The sequence below is a fragment of the Lacerta agilis genome, chromosome 17 (assembly GCF_009819535.1).
Source record: "Lacerta agilis isolate rLacAgi1 chromosome 17, rLacAgi1.pri, whole genome shotgun sequence".
NCBI lineage: Eukaryota > Metazoa > Chordata > Lepidosauria > Squamata > Lacertidae > Lacerta > Lacerta agilis.
This window is the reverse complement of record NC_046328.1, coordinates 35,968,698-35,985,415: the sequence shown is the minus strand read 5'-3', so window position 1 is coordinate 35,985,415 and position 16,718 is coordinate 35,968,698. Positions and strand designations below refer to the sequence as shown.

The following is a 16,718-nucleotide window of genomic DNA, read 5'->3' as shown; positions in this document are numbered from 1 at the left end:
AAACAAAATAGAAAATTCTTTCCAGTAGCACCTTAGAGACCAACTGAGTTTGTTCTTGGTATGAGCTTTCGTGCGCATGCACACTTCTTCAGACACACTGAAACAGAAGTCACCAGACCCTTATATATAGTGAGAGGGTGGGGTGGTGGGAATGGGTCATTGGCTGATAGGAGAGGTAAACCTGTTGACGACTGTTAACGACTGCAATTGGCCTTGCAGGAAAAAGCAAGGAGCGAGATGGCTAAAAATAGCTTTGTCATATATAATGAGATAAGAATCCAATGTCTCTATTCAGACCAGGTCTCTTCATGGTTTTAAGTTTGGTGATAAGTTGTAATTCAGCAACTTCTCTTTCCAGTCTATTTCTGAAATTCCTTTGTAGTAAGACAGCTACTTTGAGATCTCGTATAGAATGTCCTGGGAGACTGAAGTGTTCTCCTACTGGTTTCTCTGCCTTGTGATTCCTGATGTCAGATTTGTGTCCATTTATCCTTTGGTGTAGGGTTTGCCCTGTTTGTCCAATATAGAGAGCTGAAGGGCACTGTTGGCATACACAATGTTAGAAGATGAGCAATTAAATAGTCCTGAGATGGTATGTTTGATGTTGTTGGGGCCAGAATGGTGTTGTCCGGGTTTATGTGGCAGCAAAGTTGGCATCTGGGTTTATTGCAGGCTCTGGTACCTGTGGCCATGTTAAGTCTGGTTGTTGTATTATTGTGGGTGAGGAGTTGTTTAAGATTGGTTGGCTGTCTGTAGGCAATGAAAGGTCTTCCTCCCAGAGCTTGAGAAGTCTTCCTCCCAGTTTCCAAGGTGTTAGATATCATCAATGTTGCACTTTTAGAAAATTCTCTCTTAAGAGAATAATCTTAGGATCATTTTGATGCATCAATGTTAGTCCAGGTCACTGGCTCCACCACGATCCCAGCCGGCAACTTTCTATGTTCCTATTTAAATATTCAGTATATCCCTAGGCTCCCCATCAGAATAAGACAATGACATTGCTGCATGTGTGGATCTTGACAGAATCTGGAAGAATTGCTGGGAAATTGTGTTTGCCTTCCACTGACCTCACCAGGTTCCAGAAACCCTGAAAAGGTGTCCCGTGAAGCCCACTTCCTTCATTGCATGAGACGTTTCATCTTTTTGAATAAGTGTTAATTACGTCAGCACAGCTGACTTTGTGTCCCAAGCATTGATGGGCTCACAGAACATCTTTCCCCTGGCAGTGTGTGGGAGATGTTGTGTGGTGTGCTGGAGGGGAAACACAGCACAGCACAACTCCAATACTCCCCCCCCATAGGAGCAGCAATGGCATCACTTCCCAGAACCCCAGGACAAAGGATGGACCCCCTACTTTCTCTGGGAAGGGAATCGAGGTGATAGCTAGGCTTTCAAGTTTGTCTGGTACAGAATAGCTCAGAGGAAGTCAGGCAAAGAGGGAAAAGAACCAAACACAAAGGCTAGATACTTCTTTTCTTTGATGGAGTTCCCACTTCGCACTTAGCATCTTAAATAGATGTACGTCTTTGCAAGGGGGTCAGCATTTCTTGACTGAAATGCCAAAGGCTGTGGTTTAGTTCAATGCAGTTAAATGGAGGACTAACATTTCTGCGGCAGCCGTTTTAAGGGCTGCAGTTTTAAGTTACAGTGCGACGGCAGATTTTCAGCTGGATGAACGACTGATGTTTGGAAGGGATAGGCCCCTGGATTGGGCTGGCTAACCTGTGGTGCACAGACTGTATCCAGCCCCACAAAAAGTATTTTTGGCCTCCCCAAGAACCCCACCTATCTATTTATGATTTTAAAATTAATGACTGCCCTCTCTCCAGTTAAAAAAGTACAGCTTTACAAATTGACAAAATAAAATTTGCAGATGGAAGGCAAATGACTGAGCCATTCACTTAAAATCAGTACAAAGCACCAAGCCTTTCTTTCCCTCTCCAGCCGGCAAGGACCTTCTTCCTCCGACATTTTCTTAAGGGTATGCTCTGAGACTCTGACCACTTGACTGCTACAGACTCTGCTTTCTGGGGCCCTCCTGCAATCCCCTTTAGGTGCCCATGGCAAGACTCTGCCAGCCTCTTGCCCCTTTTAGAAGAGAGTCGATCCTGCTCTTAAAAACCCATGGGAAATCTCCCAGAGTGACCGTACCTTCTGGTGACATCAGGGCAGCTCAGCCAATCACCATCAGAGCCACTATCACTAGCACCGCAGCCACGAAATTACCTCCTCCCCCAAACTGCAAACACACCCTTTGTTCACAAAGATTGTATTCATCCCCCAAAGAAATGAGACGGAGGTCAACTTCTCTGCAAATATTCGGCTTGCATTTTTTCTTTCTTCTTTACATATGTATATATACATTTATAAAAAAGGACATTTTTATTAGAAATGTAAGTTCATTTCATAGATTTTTATTTTGGAGTTTTGGCCCATCCTTACCAACTAGGGAAAGAAATAATGAATGAAGGAAAAGGGGGAAAAAAAACGCACACACACACACACAAAATGGTCATGCACAAACGTTTTTGGAAGCCATCAGCAACTCTCCTGAAAATGGGGGAGGACTTTTAACGAGGCTGGGGGGGGGGGCCCATGTGTAAAATGCAACTTGTAATGCATTTTAAGAGAGACTGCTTGCTTCCTCACTTGTTAATGGCTTACCCTCTTTCTACAGCTCTCCCCCACTTTTGTGGGGCTGGTGTTACAGTGATAAGCCCCCTCCTCCCTTGCTGGCGGAGTAGCTCGTCTCATTTGCTGACACCCCAGTTCAGCTATAATTCAGACCTGTGGCTTCCTGGTATCCGCCCCAAAAGACCTCGTTCAGATAATTCAAATCAAGAGGGTGCTGGGAGAAACCACCACCTATTTGGGATCTCAATAAACTGGTTTGTGCAAGCACCCGTTAGCCACTGGGTGCCCGGAAGTCTCCTGGTGACTGTTAGTAGTGACTGCTTTTGACAGCTGCTCCCGACCCACTCCTCTTGCCATCCATTTCCCCGTGTGCTCGTCGCCTTCTCTGTTGCTGCAGGAAGCCATCCACGAGGCTCCTGAAAAAGGTGCTGCATGCAGCAGGTGCCGTCGCAGAAAGAGAGCAGGAAGCAAAGCTGCTACAGTCACTCAGAGGCTTCTGGGCACAGAGGAGGTGTGGTCAGTGGCGGAGGAAGCCTCCGTGCCGCCCGGGGCGGCGACGCGGAGGCACCCCCCTGGGGAGGGGCATCACAACGTCACATCGGGACAGGCTGCGCATGCACGGAACTTCCGGGCATGCGCAGTGCATCCTGCCCCGCGTTGCTGCTCCTGTGGTGACCGGCGGCTCGTGGGGCTGCCATGTCTGTCCATGGAGCAGCACGGATGGGGTGCCGGGCGGCGGGAAGTGGCCGGGGAGTGTCACCCCCCTCTCCTGGAACCCGGGGCGCCCCCTACAACCCTCCCTTGCTACGCCACTGGGTGTGGTGGTTCGTAAGTTCCCCGCAGGAACTGGCAAGGGGAAGAGGGGTTTACGTAGCCGTTGTTACGACAAAACACTGCTAAACTTCTCGCTCCTTTAAAACCGTGCTTTTCACCAAGAAATTCACAGTGCATCACTTTTCTACCAGATTCAGTCAACGCTGCCCAAACCCTGAACGGCTGTAAGGTTAGGGGGTACCCAAAAAATAAATAAAAAAATCCTCCACATTTCTGCTTTTGTGTGTGGATGCAGGTTTTTTAAAAGGTGCACACTTCCTTGCACTTCCTGTCTCTTCCCCCCCCCCCCCAAGGTGCTCCCCTCCTGCCAGAGAGTGGCTAAGGATGACTGTGAAGCCCCTACCTAAAAAAAAGAGGGGGTGTTATCTAACAAGAAGGACCTGACAGACACGACAGATGAAAGCAGACAGAGCCCATCATGAAAGCCAATTTCTGAGATGGTGTTTCTTGTTACCTTAGTTCAGATTTTAAAAATGAGGGGTGGGGGTGGGGGTAGATGACAACCTGCTCTGCTGCAAGGACCACCGAAAACTTTGTAAACAGAAGGTGTAAATAGAATTTGCCGCTGGAGGGGGGGGCAGGAATTCACAAACAAACACACACCTGAGCACAGGCTTATTGGGCGGGGGGGGGACTTGTTAAATCACTCGCCCCTTGCAGACCTGATGCTGCCATCTCCCCCCCCCCAGGTGTTTCTGGATAGCTGCCTGCAATAACACAGTTTGCTGCATCAAGACTGACAGCTCCCCCACCCCCACCCCTTTTAATCTTTTTTTAAAAAATAAAATAAAAAAGGGCTCGGCGAACCTGCACATTTAAAAACAGCGCACACATTTATACAGAGAAAAGGAATGTCTGCTACCACCTCTGCGCATTTCATGCAGCAGTTTCCAAGCTCCCGACTGCTCCCTTCCACTCAATATAGGGTCTCTTGTAAAAATAAAAAATTGCTTTTTTTTTTTAAGTACGGCATGATTTTAAGTGCTATGTACACACGCTTGGTATAGCACCGGGGAGGAGGTGAGGGGGATCATATACGGGAAAGGAGATTTGGGGGAACAGGCCAGCCAAAAGATTGGACAGGGAAGGAAAAGCAAAAACACACACAAAAAAAAAACCTCACACGATGAGGTATCAGACACACAAATGCACCCCCCACATTCACATGGCGTTGCCCGCCCCCCAATAAAAAGCAGTATTTCTTATTTGAATACATGGAAATGGGCTTGCTTTCCTCCCGCAACAGAACCACATAAGCCGCCACTTTTCAGTGACTCGAAGTACCAACTCTTCTTTTTTTAAAGAGGGAAGGGGGCAAAGGACAGCTCCACCCTAGACACACACACACACAGCTGTTTCTAAAATTCATATTGCAAAAAAACAAAAAACAAAAAAACATTCATGTCTCCAGGGAGCTGCGTCCCAGCGACCGTTTGCGACACCTCCCAGGCTCCATGGTAGCTGGCAGATCCTAGCGTGTTTGCGACCGCGAGCGATGGAGGAGAAGGCACTGTCTAAGACCCAGAGGACTGGGCAGGAGGGCAGAACTCGGCCAGAGAAGGGAACGATGACCCTTGGGAACCATAGAGGAGTGGGGCTCCCCGGGAGCAGGCCCCGTCTCGGCTGCACTACACTGGGAGCTGTAAACTGGGGCAACTGTTAAACGGGGGGGGGGGGGAGAGGTAGGAGAAAAGAAGAGGCTTGTGGGGGGGGGGAAGGAATACTCTAAATGGCTATGAGAGAGAGAGAGAGATTGGCTGTCCAGTGGGAAATAGTGAACTAAATACACCCAGGAAGAAAATAATGTTTTCATTCTCTAAGGAGGCGGTGGTGGGACGAACAGCGGCAAGCGGTTTTCTGCAGCAGTGCTAAGGAGATTTCAACGCAACACGAACTAAGGGAACAGTTAAAAAAATTCTGCAGCTAGTATTGCCAAATGCTCAGCGGATGCTTCCCATGCTTCCCATGTAAGAAAATATATATATATTGAGAGTAGAAAGAGACAGAACTCCCACCGTGGGGAAGGGGTGGCGGCGGCAAAGGCCGAGTGCTCTCCTGCCCCACTGGCAGCCAATTCCCACCCCAAAAGCTGTGCTCTAGAGAAGCGGTGCGGAATAATGAAAAAACCGGCCTCTGTGCAGATCGCAAACGGTGGCGCCTTTGCATTAAACTTGTGCGGGAAATAATACAGGGGTTTGGTGATGGCGGGGAATTAAATTGTCTCGAAAGAAACACACACGCACACGAAAGAAAAGAAACATGCATGGGTTGGGGAGGGGGGTGGAAGGGGAGGAGGGCAGGAGCCCCCCCACACACACATTTGAGAAGTGGGGAAGAAAAGGGGGTCTTGGAAACGGGAGGCTCAGAAATGCATGATTTCCCGGAGCTGTTGCAAAGGTCCATCTCTCTCTCTCTCTCCGTTCCCCCTTCACCCCCAAAAAACCCATCCGACCCACTTCACTCTCCCCTGGGCCCATAAAACATTTGCGAGATTGTTGCGAGAGAGTGACAGTTCAGAGGACAAGACGAGGTATAATACTGAAATAAATGATTTTCGAGTTTCAGGGTGGGGGTGTGGGGGGAGAGGAAGGATGAGGACGATGGGGGGACTAGGGCAAAACATGGTTTTTCTTCGCGTGTGATTTTTCCGACGCCCAGAGAACAAAGGCTCCGTCCTTTCGCTCGTTACTTTTCTTGGGGGAAAAAGCAAAGATCTCAAGGTTTTCATTCCTACATGATCCTTCAAAATTTCGCATGGGGGCGGGCAGGGGGGTGGGGAAGAGAGAGAAGCTTCTCTAGCTTTAGTTCGAGAGGTCCTTCTCCCTAACCCCAAAGCCCCCAACCTACACCCCGACCCCAACAGCGTCTAAAAGAATCCAGTAAAAAGGGGTGCTGCGTTCAAGAGGCGCCTCGGGAGGAGGGCAGCTCCTCGGCTCCTTCCCTACTTCCGCCATCCAGCTCCCTCCGACAAGGACTTTTTGAGGGTCTCTGGCTGTGGTGGGGGGGGGGCGGTTTCGCAGGCATGTCTGGGGAGCGTGGCAGGCGGTCACATGATGCCGTTGGTGAGGTACTGGAAGCCGTCGTAGAGCTTGGTGGTGATGGATCGCATGCTGCCGTCGACCATCTGCTCGATCAGGAGCTGGAGCTGCTCCTCCGTCATGTTCATGTGGAATCGCTCCTTCAGGTTTCGGATGGTGCTGGAGCCGTGGAAACAGGGCAGCTGGGAGCCTGCGGGGAGAGAGGGGGGAAGTCAGCGCCTTCTGAAGCCCCAAGTTGGCACCGCTGCGGGGAGGACACGATCCATCTCCATCCATCTGTCCGCCGGGAAGGCTGAGAACCATTTGTCTTATTTGTCTCGTAAGGTTTGCGCACTGCCTGAACCCTCCAAGTGCTTTACAAAGAGAACGAAACGATAAAATTGCAGGTGTCCCCCCCCCTTACACGGAGAATACGTTCCGAGCCCCCCACGAGCAGGAATCTCAACAAAGACTCACTGAATGGTCGAGTTGGAAGGGACCCCAAAGGGTATCCAGTCTAACCCCCTGGAGAATAGCAACCCAGCCTTATTATTATTATTATTACTCCATGGTGGTGACGGTAGCCATGATTTAAGTTGTCGTTTAGCACCTAGCATATATACCTGAGTTTTTAACTCTGGGTTAAGAGCATTGTTATCATTTGGGGGGGGGGGCAACACGTTTGCCTCCCACCGTGTCCACCCATGAAGGGTGGTGCCACCACTATGAAGGCCCCTCCGTAGCTGCCATTCAACTCGATGGCGTGGGTTGCGAAAGGCTGCGTCGAGGGCTTTAAAACTGACTCGTTCGTGGTAAATGCCAAACGATACCCCGCAGAACAGACCCTGCTCTTCTGCCCAATCGCAGCCCATTTTTCGTAGAGGGAGGCGGGCAGGATGTGCCGGCGGGGCCCTTTTTTTGGAAGCCTTGAACTGCCTTGATCCAACAGGTCCTTAAAGGGCCACTGAAATCTTCTGGGGAAGGGGGAAACTTTTAAAAACGGGGGGAGGAACACCTTGTGGGAATTATGCAATTCATGGAGGATAAAAGTACCAACAGCTGCTGTTTGCAGTAGGTAGCTAAAGGGAAGCCTGCATGCTCAGGAGCAGTCTACCTCCAAATGCCAGGTACTGCAGGGGATGGGTATAAATAAAAGAGGCTGGCCGTCACTGTCTCTGGGATCTACTTCCAGAGACGGGTGCCAGCCTCTTGCGGCAAAAAGAACACCAGGCCAGGCAGACCTTTGGCCTCATCAAGCAAGGCAGTTGTGTTACTTTCTTATGGACTAGCAACTTATCCGAATGCGCTGCTCTCGACACTCACTGGTGACCTGAGCTACTGCGGGGGCCTGACTCTGCTGTGTTTCGCCCAAGCAACACTGGCAACCTGCAGGACAAACTGATAACAAGCGCTCTGGTTACTTTTTAAAGAAAAACCCAATAAAATATAATAAAACCCTATCCTTTCTAAGAGGCCTGTGCCTCCTTAGGCCGCTGGTTAAAGCAGATTACAAGTTTCCTTGCGCTTCTGTCAAGAGGGTGTGACGGGGTGATACAGGAGCATGTGACCGGAAGGCAAGCTCAACAGCTAAGGTGGTCATTTGAAATCAGACGACAACCAGGGCCTGTGTGTGCGCTGGGAGAAAACGAGCTAGATGGGTTTGGAGGCTGGTGTTCCCAGAACCCTTTGCAGCGTCCCAGCAATCCTGGGCCTGGAGGTGCAGGTGCCCTTTGGTGGATGGGTGGACCGGGAGCCTCTCGTATGTGGTGGAGGCGGCACTCTACTGGGTTGGGGTGGGGGTGTTTATGACCTGGTGGCCTGGTCTGAAATCCCAAAGCTGTCCAGGTACCCCAAAATCCCAAAAGCTACCTTGTTGCATGATCTCCACAATCTGGACGACTTTATCCATGTGCTTCCGAGCGGCGATGAGGCCCTGCAGCATCAGCATCTTGTAATAGTTGAACATGTCGCCATCCAAGCCTCCCATGACCTGAAAAGGGGGCGGGGATGCGGAGGAAAGTTAAAGATGGGAGGCCAAAGAAGGGCAGGGGGAACAGGGAGGAGAATGCAGAGACCTCCCTGAGGACTGACTGGAAGGCTTAAAGCTTTCCTGCATGCAAAACTGTGGCAAACCCAAGAAATATTCTGTTGGGAGCTGCCCAGAGTGGCTGAGGATAAATAATAATAACACTAGAAAGGGACGCGGGTGGCGCTGTGGGTTAAACCACAGAGCCTAGGGCTTGCCGATCAGAAGGTCGGCGGTTCGAATCCCCGCGACGGGGTGAGCTTCCGTTGCTTGTTCCCTGCTCCTGCCCACCTAGCAGTTCGAAAGCACGTCAAAGTGCAAGTAGATCAATAGGTACCGCTCCGGCGGGAAGGTAAATGGCGTTTCCATGCGCTGCTCTGGTTCGCCAGAAGCGGCTTAGTCATGCTGGCCACAAGACCCGGAAGCTGTACGCCGGCTCCCTCGGCCAGTAAAGCGAGATGAGCGCCGCAACCCCAGAGTCGTTCGTGACTGGACCTAATGGTCAGGGGTCCCTTTACCTTTTTAATAACACTGGAAGAGCCTGCTGGATCAGGCCAATGGCCCACTAGTCCAGCAGCCTATTCTTGCAGTGGCTGACCAGATGCCCGTGGGAATCCTGCAAGCAGGACTTGAGCATAAGGGCAACTCTCCCTTCCTGCCGTTTCCAGCAACTGGGATTCAGAAGCATCGCTGCCTCCGACTACGGAGGCAGAGCACAGGCATCATGGCTGGTAGCCATCGATAGCCCTCTCCTCCATGAGGAGATTGATTCCTTTTGATGGGATTGCTTCAGAAAAAAGGCTGCCTGCGCCCGAGACAGCGTGTGGGTTGACCAACCTCCTCGGCTTCAAAGAAGCAGAAATAACAAATACGCCTTAACTAGACCTCTTGGCCACAGGCTGCTTCTTCCTGTCCTCCCCTGCCCCTTCTTTAGAATATTCAAAAACTGCTTGATCCAAGAAACTTCTCGCAAAGAACTGAAGACAAAAAAAAACAAGGCAGGAGTTCTCTCTCCCTTCCACCCACCACCAACTTACATCAACGAACTCAGACGTGAGTTTGAAGGCCGATGTCTCAAAGCCGAGATTCCGGGGTGAGCTGGAGAGGATGAACCCGAAATCTATGTGGATTATGTGTCCGTCTGCATCCAGCAAGATATTGCCATTGTGCCTTTTGCGGGGTGTGTGTGGGTGTGTTGCAGGGTGGGAGGAGACAGGACAGGAAAAAACACATTATTTATTGCATTCGTATCTTGCCATTTTCTACAAGGAGCTCAAGGAAGAGTACGAGTGCCCCCCCCCCCAATTTGGAAAAGGTCAACTATCTATTGTATGGCTTTTCCCCTTCTTACAGATTGTGTGGCAGCAAAGCTGGGCGCAGGCAGCTGCCTGGAGCAGATGCAATTCAAGGAGCACCAGATTTATTGTGACCATCCTTTCCTGGGAGGAGGGAGACCAGGAGGGTAGGAACACCCACGTTGTTCTACTGATGCCTTAACCCACTTCTGGCACCCAGGTAGAAGGCAGATTTACTGAGCGAATTCATGGGCTTTGATGTCTGTTCTGAGTTGGCCCTCCCTAGTTGAGGGTACAGGGGGATATTTAACTCAGTGTTTTTCAACCACTGTTCCGTGGCACACTAGTGTGCCGCGAGATGTTGCCTGGTGTGCCATGGGAAAAATTGTGTTTATTTGATTCCTATTCAAGAGAATGACTTTATATATAGTCAATATAGGCACAGAGTTAATTTTTTTAACATTTTCTAATGGTGGTGTGCCTCGTGATTTTTTTCATAAAACAAGTGTGCCCTTGCCCAAAAAAGGTTGAAAAACACTGATTTAACTTACCCCAGTGGTGCCACCCACTGGGGCCTGATGGGATTCCCCAGGGGGTCACTAAGAGGCAAGGGGCTGGCGCTGGAGCTGTCAATGATTCCCAGACTTCGAAAAGCCGAGATCACTGGATGGAGTTCATCCACTTTGTTGAATTCACCAAGCTAAATAGTTTCAACTGGGCTTTGAATGAATGTGCAATTAATCGTTGCTGTTTTGACTTTTATTGTGCTGTTACCTTCCTTAGTGGGTTGTGCAAACCGCTAGTCCAAACCATGTTTCTTATAGGGCAGGGTAGAGTGCACGGGGTGTGAATTTCTGGAACCAAAAGTCGAAACAAAATAGAAAATTCTTTCCAGTAGCACCTTAGAGACCAACTGAGTTTGTTCTTGGTATGAGCTTTCGTGTGCATGCACACGAAAGCTCATACCAAGAACAAACTCAGTTGGTCTCTAAGGTGCTACTGGAAAGAATTTTCTATTTTGTTTCGACTATGGCAGACCAACACGGCTACCCACCTGTAACTGGAACCAAAAGGTTGGTGTTGCCTGAAAAAGATTGGGACAATGGCTTTTAACTTGGGGGATTGTGGAGACTAATTAGGCTCTAAGCTTAATTGTCAGAAAGTGGCTTTCCCCTTTCTCTTTCTTTCTTTCTTTCTTTCTTTCTTTCCACTGACGCACCCAGGGGCTGCTCCCTCTTGCTCTGAAACTGGCAGCAGCAAGGCTTCTCTCCGCAATGTGCTGAGCGCACCTTCTCTGCCCACTGCCTCGCCCCAGCTTCCCCCAGGGCCCCCTCACCTGTCTTTGACTTGCAGCAGGTAGCAGACCAGGCAGTAGCCGGCGCAGCTCTGCACAAAGTTGCGCTGGGCGGTCAGGAAGGCCTCGGTGGTGTAGTTCCCATGCTCCTGCAGGAAGTAGTCCAGCAGGGAGAGCTGCGACTGCTTCTTGACCTGGTGGATGGAGACGGCGTTGACCACCGGCTCGATCATGCCGCTGTCGGCAGAGATGACGAGGATTTTGTATGGCTTGATCCACAAGGGGACGCGCTCCTGCTCCCAGATGGACTGGAGGAGGAAAGCAAACAAAAGAAAGGCGTTTTGCAACAGGGAGACCGCTGTGTTTTTCGGGTGGAAATAAGTCCAGCATGCAAAATGTCCCTTGCAGGATTTTGACGGGCATCTCCAGACTACAGGGGTGTCCCAAACAGGAGGAGACGCTCAAAAACCGAGGTTCCACTATTGTGATTATTATTCAAATTTATATCCCATTTTCCCCCTCCGAGGAGCTCAACACGGCGCACCTACTTCTCTTCCACCCCATTTTATCCTCACAACAACCCTGCGAGGGAGGTTAGGCCCCCCAAGAGCTGAGCAGGTGCTAGTGTCTGACACTCTAAACCACTACACTGCCGCTGCATCTGACTTGACCAAACTCAGCAGCCCTTGAGGGAGGAAAGAGAAAGGAGAAAGTAGAAAGAGAAAGCACTTTGAGGCACTGCTGTGGGGTAATCCCTACCTGAAGCTGTTTGAGCACCTGGAAGGCCAGCAGCTCTTGCCGAAGATCATCGCCACATTTCACGATCACGGAGAGGAGGCGCCAGTTTGGGAGGTGGCCGTACGGAGAGCCCTCCCGGATCCGCCTGCGAAAAAGAAGCAGGAAGCAGTTGGCCTGGCGTGGGAGACTCGGGCCACCCTTGCCGGGCTCTGAGGAACCTGAACAGCCCCACGCAAGAGACGGGGGGAGCCTCCCTGTCAGCAGCCATTGCCTGGCCTCATAGCACGTCAGGTCGTGGAGACACAACTGAGGCCCCGTCACCCTCTGACCCCTCTGCCCTGACCCCGCAGTGCTCTCACCTGACTTTCTCCTGCCATGGCTCCTTCAGGGCGACGGCAGAAGGGTCCTCGGGGTCCCTCTTGAAGGACGTTGGAGTGTGGGCAAGCTGTTCCGAGAGGCGTCTCCTGCAAGAGGGAAGAGAAATGTTAAGTTTTTTTTGGGGGGGGGGATTTTGCTACACACGGAAGCGGAACTGGGTTATACTATTCTCAGGTTTTGGGATTTTTTTATAAGGGATGTTATATTCCTAGACCTGAACCCCTCACTGCCAAGCAGGGAAAGTTTCTTCTAGACTCCCACTCACCTGATATCTCCAGCAGCTATGAAGACGGGCTCTTTGCTCTCCTGGCTGGTGATGCTGTCCACAGAGAACTGAGAGATGTTGTCACAGCTGTTGGTGTGAATCTCTGGGAGCTGGAGAAAAAAAGGAAGGAAGGAAGAGCTCAATGGAAGCGGAGAGGTTTCATCCGTTTCCGTGGCACATCATTGAAGGAAAAGCCCTGCTTTCAGCATCGCTTTAGCTGTACCTTCATGACCATCAAAAAAGATGCAGCCCATTTCACCCTTCTGACAAAAGTAATCGAATTCCTGATCCAGGGATTTTTCTTGGGCCCTTTTGACTTTATTGTGACCAAGTATAAGCCTCTTATCTTCATCAGTGATAAAGTCAGCATCCATAAAAGTGGTGATGGCAGCAGTGGTATGTACTTGGTGTGCTCTTCCATCATTTTCACCTTAGGCATCAGCTATTTGTCCTTCGTTTTCACCAGCAGAGAAAATTATTTCACTGGATGGCAATGTAGCCCCTTGCTGACTTCTCTGCTTATATTTATCGAGCCTTCCTCTCCCTTCTTGCTCCTCCTGCTTTTTTACGTGTCTGTTATGCATAGGGAGATTTGGCAAGATAATCTGATGCGCTCCGATAATTCTTAATGATCTTAATGCATTTCTCCCCCTTTTTTCACAAGGGGGGACAAGTTTAAAATGACTGGAAATATTCCACCAAAACGTTATTAAAAAGTCAACCTTTTTATATCTGAACAAAATAGAAAATTCTTTCCAGTAGCACCTTAGAGACCAACTGAGTTTGTTCTTGGTATGAGCTTTCGTGTGCATGCACACGAAAGCTCATACCAAGAACAAACTCAGTTGGTCTGTAAGGTGCTACTGGAAAGAATTTTCTATTTTGTTTCGACTATGGCAGACCAACACGGCTACCTACCTGTAACTTTTTATATCTGCGAAGCAAAGCTAAACGATAATGATTTCATCGAAATACCTCCACCTGCAGCTCCCCGATGTCGTCCACAGACCAAGCCTCATCATCGTTGTCGTAGTTGGGGACAGTGGTGAAGCTGCTGGCCCGCTGCTCGTGCGTGATCCCGCACTCTGGGAGGTTCTCCACGGACCGCGTGCTACGGATGCGGTTCTCTGGGATCCGGGCCGGGACATTAGTGGTGTCAAAGTTTTCACATTCAAGTACTTCCACGTAGATTAGGTAAGGAGCCTGGAGACAGCGAGGAGGGAGGGAGAAAGAGAAAGGAGGACTCTGACTGGACAAGTTTACAACATCTGACCAAACAGGAAGGGAGATTTGTGGTGATGTTTTGGGGACACTGGTGGTGGGGGGTATCAAGACACCCAACAGCTTATTTCCACTCTGGGCGAAGGAAGGCTCAGTGCACTGTTCTTCCCAACACTTGGCTCCTACTGCTAATTGCAAAGTGTGCCTCTGCCTCCATCATTTTTAACTTTCAGGGCGGATTTGGAAATGTCCCTCGGGGAAAGCTCCCTTCAAACTGTTTCAGCATGGATCCAGAAAAATGCACTCAAAGTTATGCATCAATGGAATACATATCTACCATTACTGAGTGAAACGACTAAAAACCGACCAGCCATGTGTTTGAGAAACGCAGAGGTTTTCTTGTCTGTTTGACTCATGTGTGGGTTGTTGGTTTGTCTGTTAATACTAAGTCCCAGATTTTTTGAGTTCCAGATTTCAAGCAGGTCTGTGTTCAGCCTTCTAACTGCAGTCATCGGGTGATTAACGAGATCCTTACGGGAAAGACGTCAAGCAGTTTTCTAGCAGTAGGACAGAAGTGCCGATCCCCAAAATGGTTTTCCTCCCAAAACAAAAAGACTTCGGGCATTGCCAGCAGATGGTGAATCCATGAGCCGGTGACCTTACAATTTCTCTCGCCCACAGCTGATGCGTTTTCAGCCTTGGGATCTACTTCTGAGTAGAATTTAGTTGGACGCAACCCGATTCCCCTGGAGCTCTTGCCCCCGTTCCTTCCTCGGCCCCCTTACCTTGTCCTTGGAGTTCAGCACGACGGCCTGGGTGTGTGGGACCCGCACCACGTGGTGGTCAAACCCAGCGGTGGGGAGCCAGACGCGGGCCGGCAGCTTGTGGTTGAGCAGGGAGAGCTCAGAGATGAGGCGCTGCGTCTTCTGCTCCTTGGTCGGCAGCGTTGTCAGCCGCTTTCCGATGGCCATCAGAGACTTGATGAACTCTCGCTCCGGGGCCAGGCGGACGGGCTGCGCAGGGTTGTGGGGCTCCCCCGCCCCCCAATTTTAGAGGGAGGGAGAGAAGGAGACAGAAGTTGGAACCGGTTTTTGCACATAGGGTGCCTGCCTTGAGGACCCTCACGAGTTACAGGAGGATGCCCATTTTTACCTGACAAATGAGAGAAATGTTCCTATTCTAATTAAAGCCGCCTGGATGACCAGGATTAGGTCGGGCCGAGAGTATGCCTAGTTCAGTCTTCCGTCCGCCGCCCTGGGGGTGGGATCCAGCTCACGTCTACTCAGGCCACATTCGCACCATACATTGAAAGCATTATGATATGACTTTAAACAATCATGGCTCCCCCCTCCAAGGAATTCTGGGAACTGTAGTTTAAGGGCGCTGGGGGTTGTTTGGAGATCCCCTCTTCCACGCGCAGAGCTATAGTTCCCAAAGTGGTTTAAAAGGGAGCTCTGGGACTGTAGCTCTCTCCCCCTCCTAGGCAGCCTCCCGAGGACACTCCACACCCTGAACAAACTACAGTTCCCACGATTCTTTAGGGTAGGTGGGAAGCCGTGACTGTTTAAAGCAGTATGATGTTGCTTTAAATGGGAAGTGCAGGTGGGGCAGTATATGATACCACTTTAAACAGTCATGGCGTCCCCCCAAAGAATTCTGGGAATTGTAAGGGCACTGGGAATGGTTAGGAGACACCCTACCGCCCTCCCTGCACAGAGCTACAATTCTTTGAGTTCACTTTGAAAGATTATCTTCTTTTTTTCTTTTTACACATGTTAGTAACGACAATGAGGGTTCAATGTGAGAGCGGCTGCCTAGACAACATAGGCTCCTTGCCTACTGTTGGGTCACATCCACACTAAACATTTGAGAAGCAGGAACTGCAGTTTATCCCCATGGAACTGTAATTCCCAGCATCCTTAACACGCTACACTACTTAGGGTTCTTTGGGGGCAAGCCATGTGCTTTAAAACTGACCGTAAGACTGTAAAAGACAACAAATCCACATTTGAGTCTTCTCTGACAGCCACCCCCCTTGCAACGTTCTCATTTTCTTGAAGTCTGAAGCCACCTGCCTCAAACCCCAGTGAAACATTAACCTTTCACTCTTGACTGACAACAAAGCCTTCCTCTCCAAAAAAAAGATACAGAGAGGCTGCTCTTTCTCAAATAGCCAGCAGAGGGTGTGAAATGCTAGGAATCCTTTGAAGGAACACCAAGCAGAGCTGCACAGAAGTTGCTGCCCTGCTTGGCTGCTAAAAAGTCCAAATTGTTGACAAGCGTTTGTGAGCGATGCCAGCTTTATATATACAGTTGTACCTTGGAAGTCGAACGGAATCCGTTCCGGAAGTCCGTTCGACTTCCAAAACCTTCGGAAACCAAGGCACAGCTCCTGCAGCCAATCGGAAGCGGCATTTGGGTTCCAAAGAACGTTCGCAAACCGGAACACTCAATTCCAGGTTTGTGGCATTCGGGAGCCAAAACGTTTGACTCGCAAGGCTTCCGAGGTGTGTGTGTGTGTCAGGTGTCCCACAGATCTGCCTCCAACTCCCACCCGTCCAAGTGGCCAGCATGGCCAATGGTCAGGGAAGGGTGTTGTGTGGTCCAAGAAACACCTGGATGGTCACAGATGTTTTCCCCACCCTTGGGGTTAAAATCACAGAAGGTTGGACCCAAAGGGCACCAAGAGGTGCGCTGTGCACTCCAGAAAGGCATTCAGACCCCATCACCTCCACAATAAAGCCACACTGGACTACCTTTCAGGGCCGTCGGGATGCTTACTGAGACGCTGGAATTATTTAGGCACTGGAAACTATATACAGCTAATTATTTCCACTGATGATGGTAATTATTAACACCGCACTGGGGCAAAAAAAAAAAAAAAACAATTTCCCGCATAACCACTCCCTGCCCACCTCCTTTCTTCAAAAACAACCAGCTTACTCTCCTGTCACAGGGAAGGGTTTTATTTAAAAAGGATAATTTGAAATTAATAAGCCATTCCTGCCACCACCAA

At 50.0% G+C, this 16,718-nt stretch overlaps 1 protein-coding gene across 2 annotated transcripts in view; it reads right to left on the bottom strand.

Moving 5' to 3' along the window:
• Window positions 1-6,325: 6,325 nt before the first annotated feature.
• The window catches only part of PI4KB (phosphatidylinositol 4-kinase beta), a 38,760-nt gene continuing 28,367 nt past the window's right edge, over window positions 6,326-16,718 (bottom strand). Inside the window, exons 5-13 of one of the 2 annotated variants that reach the window (XM_033174481.1) lie at window positions 14,488-14,715; window positions 13,457-13,684; window positions 12,482-12,591; window positions 12,198-12,302; window positions 11,860-11,983; window positions 11,143-11,408; window positions 9,549-9,681; window positions 8,355-8,475; window positions 6,326-6,696 (exon numbers count right to left, since the gene is read on the bottom strand). In XM_033174481.1, the coding sequence (XP_033030372.1) occupies window positions 6,515-6,696; window positions 8,355-8,475; window positions 9,549-9,681; window positions 11,143-11,408; window positions 11,860-11,983; window positions 12,198-12,302; window positions 12,482-12,591; window positions 13,457-13,684; window positions 14,488-14,715 (1,497 nt within the window). In that variant the 3' untranslated portion in view covers window positions 6,326-6,514. The remainder of the gene's footprint in view (window positions 6,697-8,354; window positions 8,476-9,548; window positions 9,682-11,142; window positions 11,409-11,859; window positions 11,984-12,197; window positions 12,303-12,481; window positions 12,592-13,456; window positions 13,685-14,487; window positions 14,716-16,718) is intronic. The other variant, XM_033174482.1, reaches the window with a different exon arrangement.